We start from the raw sequence: 9971 nt of genomic DNA on the forward strand, positions 1-9971 counted from the left end.
GGTCAAAAGTAATGGCGCCCTATAAAAGAGGAAAAGTGTCTATTGTAGCCTGCATTACTGGAAGATTTAGCATACGCCACGCTTAAATAATTTTTTATGGGCATCACTAAATGTAAATCAGCCGGGCCGTGAACACACTTGGTAATGTACAGATAATTGTTGTCTATCGACATATGTGCATGAGTACAAAATGAATCTGCACTAGTGAAACGCTGATTGGGAAAAACAATTTTAGATTGATAAAAGACTGATAAATGAGACCCATTGTGTCTTGTTGCAAACTGAAACATTTTAAAATATCGTGTGAGTGTGTGTGTGTGTGTGTGTGTGTGTGTGTACATCTGTACTGGAATTTGAAGAGAAAGCAAAAACTTTAGGTCAGACTTTGTTTTTGTTTTTTTTAAGGAGGATTGTTCAAGTTCATTAAATTCATTATCAAATAAAATACATTAATAATAATAATAATAATAATAAAAATAAAAAATAAAAACAATAACAATGACACAACAAACATTATCTACATAAACATCCACATGTGCAATAATATACATTTTGGTTCTAAGGCCATAGTTGCTCGTCCACAATAGTGACGCTGTCAATGATTGTGAGTGTGCTAATGTTGCAGCGTTCCTTCAGCGCCGCCAGTAAATCATGAACAGTACACACCGAGTGTCTGGATCGTCGCCTCGCAGGATCTATGGCTCTGAAGCTCTGAGTAGCACCATTAGGATTTCCCTTCCACAGCGATCGCCTCGCCGTCCGCTTGCCTCATGTGTTTTGAGGAGAATGAATCTCGAAATGAATAGGAGTCCCAGGAAAATGTGCCTCGTTGATCGTCCCAGGAAAGGTTCTTGTGAATGACTCGACTCCCTGCGACCGAATCGACTCCTTGTGACCTGAGTCGACTCCTTGCGACTGAGTCGACTCCCTGCGATCCGAGTCAACTCCTTGTCACAGAGTCGACTCCCTGCGACCGAATCGACTCCTTGTGACCTGAGTCGACTCCTTGTGACTGAGTTGACTCCCTGTAATCCGAGTCGACTCCTTGCGACAGAGTCGACTCAAGTTCAGTTGCCTCCAACAACACTGAAAAAGTGAGTTCGTTTGAAGAGAGTGAATCGTTAAGCGCACAGCTGGATAGAGTCTCTCTTCCTCATCCTCTGTGCTAAGTGCATGCTAAGCGCACAGGATTACGGGCGTTTTCACAGCTGTAACGCACACTTCATACAAGGCTTTGCTTCTGCTTTACAGCATTTTTTTTTGTAATAAAACACTTGTGTACACCCTCATAAACAAACGACAAATTTCATTGACTGGGTGAGAAAAAAAAATACTACACATGACAGCTCTGTGTTCTTAATCATCACTGAAATGACATTGGGGGAAAAAAACACGATGGTAGATCTTACAAGCGTGTTGACACTGAAAAACATGATTTCATTTCTTTATCTCGGCGTACTTCCTTATATTCATATATAAATTATATATCGTTACATGTAAACAGCCACAGACGTCATAACATTAAAGAATTCTTTTTGATCATTTTTTTATTATTATTATTTTTTTAAAGAAAAATCCCACAGGCATGTGCACGCACCTAAATGAAAACATGCGGACGATTGCACACACGTTTTTCAGTGACGGTGCGGCAACAGCAGCTTGGTTGCTCGGAAACGGACTTCCCATGTTGTCCTTATCTTGTAAAAAAAATAATAAAAATTATGACACGTAACACAACAACAGGGTTTTTTTTTCTTTTCTCACAGGCTTGGAAATGACCTACTCGTTGTTTTAAGTGTCTTTTCATGTGCAGCATCTACAATAAGCTTCGCTTCCGGAAGAGGAACCTTTTTAGAATATTGTTTTGTGTATTCGTGTGTGTATGGGATAAAGACAGGAGTTTGAAAACGGCTGCCTGCTGCGGTCCGACCGAGCGTCAGTCAGGATGGGCGGAGCTTGCCTCGAGTCTGACGAACAGCGCGCTCCTAGTGGCTGATATATGGAGGCAAATTCAGTACAGGAAAGCCTTTGAGCAACTTTACTTTCGAGCTTTTGTGTGCCGAGCTCCTTTTTTTTTCAATCTGTGGCACCCTTTGTCCTGGAGGTGCTTGTGAGTCTGTGTGTGTGTGTGTGTGTGTGTGTGTGTGTGTGTGTGTGTGTGTGTGTTACTTGTGCGTGTGTAACTCCTCCTGGAACTTGGTGCTGATGTAGCGGATGTGGAAGCCTTTCTTACTGATGGTGTCATCGCTGTGGAAGCGAATCAGCATGGCGTCGCTGGCTGAGTACAGCTCCTCACGCGGCTAGAGGGAGACAGAAAGAGAAAGAGAGAGAGAGAGAGAGACAGATACAGAGACAGACAACAGTTTTACTATATAATTATAATCATATAATATTATATATATATACACATAGTATATCATCATTTTTTTTAAAGTACTATTTAAGGACTAACGTCAATAATCAGTTCATGTGTGTTCTCATTCAAATGTTCAATAAATATGTTCATCATAGTGTATGTGCGCACACACACACACACACACACTGCTTAGGTCCTCACCCCTGAACCACAGAAGCGTCCTAGTTTGTGTGCTGACGTGTCCTGCCCGTCGTACAGCTCGATGTAGTCGTATCCGCACTCTGCTTCCTCCTCCAGCTCGAAGGTGGTGAAGGTGAACTCGATGCTGTATCCCGCCTCGGCTGTGATCAGCCACTCGCAGTCCGTGTGGCCCGGATAGTTATTGTCTCCGAACTGCGCGTGAGAGTACAGGTTCTTCTGCCTGGCCTCGGCCCTCAGCCTGCCTCCGCACTCTACGCGTACGCACAAACACGTACTGTTTACACTCTTATTTATTATTCGTGTTTATCTAGTACTTGCTACCTAACGCTGGCAGTCCTGCTCTTGGATTAGTTATGGGATTTGCTTGGACGTATCTCGGTTTGTGTATAAGCGACAGGAAACATTACAGAAGTGCTTTCAAAAGTGTTCACATGTACTATGTGCCATGTACTGCTTCGGCCAGTAGAGGGCACTGCTGGACATAAAGTCTGTTAAACTGCTTTAACGTGGAACTATTGGAATCAGGATATTTTTTCTTCTTCCGTACATAACAATCCACAAAAACTTGGATACCTGCAACCTGCTTCCTGTTAGTAAGCTGAATGTCTAAGTGTAATATGTAGCTACTACTACCGCTACTGTAGCACACACGCGTGCACTGACCTGTGGAGTGTGTAGCGTGGAAGCCCTTGCGCTGCACCGAGGCGTCGGAGATGAAGCGGAGGTAAATCCTGTTGCCCGTCGAGACGAGCGGCTCCGGAAGCTTGCTGCCGCAGAGACGACTCAAAATGGGCGCCTTGTCCGAGTCGCCGTCGAAGGCCTCCAGGTGGTCGTACGCGCATTCCTGGTGCTGCTCGATCTCGAACTCGTTGAACGACTGCCGAAGACACAGAGGACGGCGAAGAACAGACGTAGAATTAGCATCTCCCTCGATCTACGCTCCCGTCCCTGCGACGTTCCTAAAATAAATCGACGCAGACGTGCTCGCTGTGTTTATTCCGCGTACGTGGATTTATCCGCCGTCGTCCTTTCGGCTCCGAAACGACGACTCGTGTGTGTCTGAGATTTATGTCTAACGTGAGGAGGAACGCGGAAGCGGTGATGAACGCTAGTTACGGTCCGACTCGGAAAGCGAGCTCCGACTCTACGAGGTGACTTGAATCGAAAGGTTATCAAGCGACGTTATCTCGTATAACGTCGCGATTAAGAAATACGTTTCTTAAAGGATCCCGCTGACCGATCTGCGGAGTCTACGAGCCTGAGTCTCCTTTTGAACACATCGCAGATTGATCCATGTAGCCCCGCGACCTGACTTCTCATCGTTCGCTCTTTCCTGAGTCGTAACCCACCCCCACCCACCGCCCTGCCCGAGAGGAATTTCCTACAGTGCGTAGACACATGAATATATTATATACCATATACGATATAGTTTCCAGAGGAAGCAGCTGCTCTGGAGGCTGTGCAACTTATTAAGTTAATAGATTCACTTCGGTGATGATTTATACGTTTGAGGCATGGGACAGGGCACGAATCGGATAATATAATAACGCGTCCGTGATGTACAGTATGTGTGTGTGTGAGGGATGTGTCTGTGCAGGCCTGCCAGGGTGAGACGGTATTAACGTGCAAAGGTGTGTATGAGAGTGTGAGACAGCTTGACAAAAGTATGTGTTATGCTAACACCGCTGCTGATACGATCAGTCGGCGAGAGCAGGTCACGTACGAAATAAAATCAAAGTCAATGTCACCGTATCGACAATTTTTTCAAACCTGGTTACGTAAAGCGTCCACGTCCGCTCGTACGAGCTTCCGACGGAAACGATGAAAGTGCTAGGAAGAGCGCGTTAAGATCCTACTGCCTGAGCTGCTGTCATAGAAAATGAATTCCGACCAATCGTAGGGTCGAATCTGTGTGATACTTTTACACGAAAAGAGGCACTCACGATTTTGACACGGTGGCCGGGAGTGGCAGTGATGTCCCAGGTACACTCCTTCCTGCTGGGGTACTTATCGGGCCAGTTGGGGCTACTTATGGTGCCTGTGGGGCTGTGGATCTTGTGCTCACACTCCGCTACAGGATCAGAGAGAGAGAGAGAGAGAGAGAGAGAGAGTGTATAAGAGCAGAGGAATGTAATGAATCATGTAAATACATATAGGCGAAAAAGCAAACGAGATTTATAGAATGTGTTATAGCATGAAATCTCCTGAGTCTGCATTAACTGCAGGTGGGAAAAAAAAAACAACATTCTTCTGCAGAGGATTAGTGTAAGAATGTTTTCTGAACTCTGGCCCAGTTCCCAGGTGTCAGTGCTGGTTCACCGTCACCTGAGATGCACCTTTAAGAGAAGAGCCCGTTTCTCCTTCCCTTTAAGCTGAACCCGCGTTCCCTTTGAAGCCACGTCGGCCTTTTTTTCCCCTCCGAGGGAGACTCGGGAGCACTAATGGCTGCGTAACCCGAGTTTCTCCCTCGGGGGGAAAAAACCGAGTCAGGCCGCCGGAAAGGTTTCGGGGCCATGAGTCTTAAAACCGAAAATAGGCTGAGCAGTCCACATTAAAAGAAGTCACTCCACCCTCTGGTTGAAGACGTTAGTCACTAATCGAATCATACGTTTGTGTGTTGGGTTAAAAAAAAAAGCTGCCCGTAAAAAGGAACTGAGTCAGAGAAACATTTTCGCCAAACCCCTACAAAGAGAAAAACGTACGCATGTGTGTGTGTGTGTGTGTGTGTGTGTGAGAGAGAGCGCACGCACCTTCTTTGCAGTCATGCTTGTTCTCGTGCAGTATAAAGCCATTGCGACACTGGCAAACGTAGCTGCCGATGATGTTGATGCACTCGTGTTGGCATCCGCCGTTATCCTTCGAGCACTCGTCCTTATCTGACACGCACAACAGACACGACAGGAACACGTAGCGATGTCCGTCACCCAGCGAATGAAATAAAATAAATACATCAATAAATAATTCATTAAAGTTGGTCCAATTAGCCCACGTCTACCCTCTGTGTTAGACCAAATCATCTGAGATGAAAGGAAGGGAACGGTAAGAAAATGACCGACATGGGCATCCATTCATCCTGTAAGAAAATGGATACTGAGGCGAGGAGCTTCAGGACGAGGAACAAAGAGATTTGGAAAGAAATAGGAGAAGAAGAAGAAGAAAAAGAAGACGTCACTCTCGTGTGTTGTGTATCGCTCAGGAGTGGACCGGTCATGAACACGTTCACGTAAAGACCTGCCCAGACATGAAACGCGCACTGAAAGCGCCGTTCGAGATGATCTGGAACTTTCTTAACGTAGGAATAATCGGAATTCCAGCAGGAGTGGTCGATAAAATCGGAGGATTGGCTTCGACAGTACGTTCCCGCAGGCGCATGGCGTGCGTTTTGCCTGGCGATGCGTTAACATGACCAAATTCAACATTATCAAATTATTGCATTGGCTTTCTAACCTCTGGAACACTTGGTCACACACACACACACACACACACACGAGGATTAGCAGTGTGTGGGAGGGCTGTGGGGACCTCCCTAAACCTGATGGCACTGGGCCAATGGAGATCTAATACAGGGAGCATCCTGACGATGACTCAGTGGCTCTCTCTCTCTCTCTTCTTTCTTCTCTGTTCTTCTCAGTTTCTCTTTATCTCTCTCTCTCTTCCCTTAAAAAGTACACCTTCAGTACACCTTTGTTACGAGATCCTGCGCTGCGTCCCCGTGGTATCCCGAAGCGTCTACTCGACCTGCGCCTGTTAGCGAAAACCCCTTTTCTGTGCGCGTTCATCGAAGTGTTTGGAAACGGAGCGTGATATTCAAGACCTGCTGTTAGTGAGAAGAAAGCTGCGACGTAAGCGTCGAGCTTATCTTCCCCGTGAACCGCACCGCAAACCTTTCGTTTACGTGCGTCGGCCGACCGAGCCGGCTCGAATGGATCGGTCCGTCGGTAGACTCTGACGTGAGATCAACAAACGGTGTTTGTTGCCACGCCGTGGATGCGAGATAAGATTATAGCAGGGCCGATCCATTCCCCAAAACCTATCGTGGGAGAGGCGGCCATACCTGTGACCTGCCCTATGGCTGCTCTACGAGGAGAAGGACGTGACGCTACGTCCTGACAGGACTTAAATATAAAGATCCGTGCTTTGCAGGTAGCAGGTTTATCTGTGGAAGAGAACGCCCCCGGTGTTAGAGCACAAAAATAATCAAACACAAAGGAAAAAAAAATCACAGAAAAATGCTACGTCGAATGATTGAACGGGAATTGTTATATCAACACACATCGTCTCACAAATATTCTTTCGACTCGGATTTCACTTTCGCGTATCTCGCAGCCAAACTGGCCTGGATTTCTGGCCTAATTCATTCTAATTTTATTTTTATTATTATTATTATTATTATCTCGAATATTTTTCTAAACCCAGGACATCGTAGTCACCCGCGTTGTTGGCGCCGAAGTCCACATGAAGAGAACGGACGCAGATGGGAAAAAAAAAAGCGGAATCTCGATTAGATTGGTATTTTGTTGTCGTTGTGAAAGGATTTCTGCTTGGAAATCATTTGGCGCGGTGCACGGACACGACGAACGAACCTGCGGGTCTGGGGGATCTTAACAGGAACAGGAAATGCGCCACTGCAACAACATACTGAGCGGTCCGGTCATGCTGGTGGTCCGAGGTCGTGTTGGGTTTGGAATAAACCTCGGGTTCGGACTCGATATTTCGGCGCTACGGGTCGGTCGGCTCGGCGAGAACGTTCCCGTGCCGTGCTAATGCTGTCGTGCGGCGGCGGAGACTTCGAGCTGGGTTAATTCTCTAACACACACGCACACGTTCTGTATATTTGAAGATAGCTAGAGTGTGAGCACGTGCAAATCCGGGCTCCGTTCAAATGCTACAAATTTCTCAGGACACAACGCTGTGAGAAAGAACAGGGTTAGCCAAACAGGATGACGGACTAAAAACAAAACAAAAAAAATGTTAAAAAAGAAACTCTTCTGAAATCTACACCACAAAACAACAGAACTTGGTTTATATAACCGACACCGCAAAAGTTGGATTATACAACCAAGTTCAAAAGCCTTTTTTTAATGAAATTCGATCATGTCAAACACACACACACACACGTCGACCAAATCCGCAACAGGGGCATTTTGGGGTTTTTTCTGTTTTTTTTCATGATTGCTAGGACAGACTGTGCGGATTTCACTTACCGGAAAAGAAGTGCGCTTTGAAGCCTTTCTTTGAAACGGTGTTGTCCGACTTAAACTCGATGCGCATGTTGTTGTACTGGGACGTGATGACCTCGGGAACTTCCGTGCCGCAGTATTTCCCGTGAAGCTTCGAGTCGGACGAGAGGCCGCTCCGCACCTCCACAAAGTCATACTTGCACACCTTTAGAGAGGATATACGGACGTGCCGTCACTGGATATATCAGTGTTAACTGTTATGTATATATTTACAGATCTTTATCTCATATTCATGGAAGGAGTCTCCAGTGGCAGCACTTTGTAACAGTCTACGAGAGAGAGAGAGAGAGAGAGAGAGAGAGAGAGAGAGAGAGAGAGAGAGAGAGCGCTTCGACATCACAAACCACCTCATTAGTGATTCTTTTCCTATCGGGACAGTAACCCTTACATACTGCATAGAATACTGACCACACACACACACACACACACACACACACGCACACGCGTGCGCTCCTCACCTCGTTCCCTTCCAGTTCAAAGGCCTCAAACTGCACGGATATGCGGTACTGCGTGGGGGCCACCACTTGCCAAACGCAGTTCTTGTTGGGCGGGTATTCTTTCGGCCAGCCTGGCGTCGTTATGGTGCCGTTCAGTTTGGACAGCAGACCTCCACATGCGGCTACGGAAAGGGAAACAGGAACAAATATCGCTTGGCGTCTGTTTCGCGTTAGAGAAGAGACGGACGTTGCGCTCGTACCGCGAGCCTGCGTGAAGACAAACGGGGCTTCGGACGTTTGACGGTTGCCGTGGTATTTCAGAGCCACCGCGACACGCTGTGCCTTGCAGCGTAATCTAATTAGAGACGGAAGATTCTTTCACATGAGCTATATGTGGATGTGTGTGCGGTCGCGTGTTTCCGATTTGCGCTTACATGTGGCAGTCTGTGTGTATGGGGGGAGGGGAGGTTGTTGCTGTGCGGATGCAGGGTTTCTTAAAAAAATCTATTTTTCATTAAAAAAAGGTTTCTTCCAGCACCTTGATTTATCCTTTCTCACTATACACTACCGGCCAAAAGTTTAGACACACTCATTCTTTATGTTTATTTATCATTTTTCCACATTTTAGAATGATAATAAAGTCATCAAAACTCTGGAGTAACACAAATGGAACTATACGAATTATGCTGTGATTAAAAAAAAATCCAAAATAAATAATAATAAAAAAAAAAATTCTTTGAATCTTCAAAGTCGACGCCCAGATCTGGAAATTCTTGGCGTTTTCTCACCCAATTTCTTGAGGAATTTCCCTGAGATGATTTTTAAACAGCATTAAAGGCGTTCGCCCCGACGCCGGACGCTTACCCGCTGCTTTCTGAAATGTTTCGCTCCGAGTCGTCCGTTTAAATAAAGACTTTTTTTTGTCCGTTTTCTAATAGAAGAAACGAATACGTCGGCACGATGGTACTTTTGTCTACGACGCCGATTTCACACGTTGAATCACGCGCCTTCAGATCAAAAGCTTTTTGAGATCGCGAGAAACGTTTCGGTCGAGTGTCCACAAACTTTTGACCGGCGGTGTACGTTTAGGCGACTAGAAGTAGAGCGCGGCAGCTTAAACGTTCAGCTTGAATGCGGCGTGCGCTTCAGTCATCAGCCAGGGGAAGTGTTTGCGCAAATGGTTTAGAGTTTACGCTTGCACGCTGTTTGTCCTTGTTGTTTTCCTGTTGACCGAGGATGTTTTCTTCAGCCATGTGGATTGGTCATAGCTTCCGCTGGCCATGTCTGGGTCAGGCAGGGGGGGGAAACACCTGCACTCACACACACACACACACAAACGCACAAACGCACGTGCGCGATTTCTCGTACCTTCGCAGCTTTTTTTGTCCGGGGCCAGTTCGTATCCAGGGTCACACGCGCACTTGAAGCTCCCCAATGTGTTCACGCACCTCTGCTCACAGCCGCCGTTATCAGGCTTCATGCACTCGTCCTCCTCTACAAACACACACGTACGAAGCATAAACGCTGTTAGTGACTCGCCCTACGCTTTATTCCTATGTATAGCACCTTTCACATGTAAGTATACATTATAGGTATGGTGTGTGTGTGTGTGTGTGTGTGTGTGTGTGTGTGTGTGTGATACCTTTAAAGAAATTTGCAGCGAAGCCGGCTTTATTCACCGTTCCGTCTGAGACGAATTTCATCCACAGCGTGTTGGAGGTGGAGCGAACGTCTTCA

The 9971-nt window shown here is 46.3% G+C and overlaps 1 protein-coding gene across 1 annotated transcript in view; it reads right to left on the bottom strand.

Annotated features, from left to right (window-relative positions):
- Positions 1–388: 388 nt before the first annotated feature.
- Positions 389–9971, bottom strand: part of tll1 (tolloid-like 1) — a 31555-nt gene continuing 21972 nt past the window's right edge. The window contains exons 14-22 of the mRNA XM_017461792.3: positions 9877–9971; positions 9603–9728; positions 8256–8416; positions 7762–7942; positions 5308–5433; positions 4501–4628; positions 3221–3434; positions 2558–2808; positions 389–2300 (exon numbers count right to left, since the gene is read on the bottom strand). The exon at positions 9877–9971 is cut by the window's right edge and continues 101 nt beyond it. Of these exons, the coding sequence (XP_017317281.1) occupies positions 2166–2300; positions 2558–2808; positions 3221–3434; positions 4501–4628; positions 5308–5433; positions 7762–7942; positions 8256–8416; positions 9603–9728; positions 9877–9971 (1417 nt within the window). The 3' untranslated portion in view covers positions 389–2165. The remainder of the gene's footprint in view (positions 2301–2557; positions 2809–3220; positions 3435–4500; positions 4629–5307; positions 5434–7761; positions 7943–8255; positions 8417–9602; positions 9729–9876) is intronic.

The sequence above is a fragment of the Ictalurus punctatus genome, chromosome 29, assembly GCF_001660625.3.
Source record: "Ictalurus punctatus breed USDA103 chromosome 29, Coco_2.0, whole genome shotgun sequence".
NCBI classification, from domain to species: domain Eukaryota; kingdom Metazoa; phylum Chordata; class Actinopteri; order Siluriformes; family Ictaluridae; genus Ictalurus; species Ictalurus punctatus.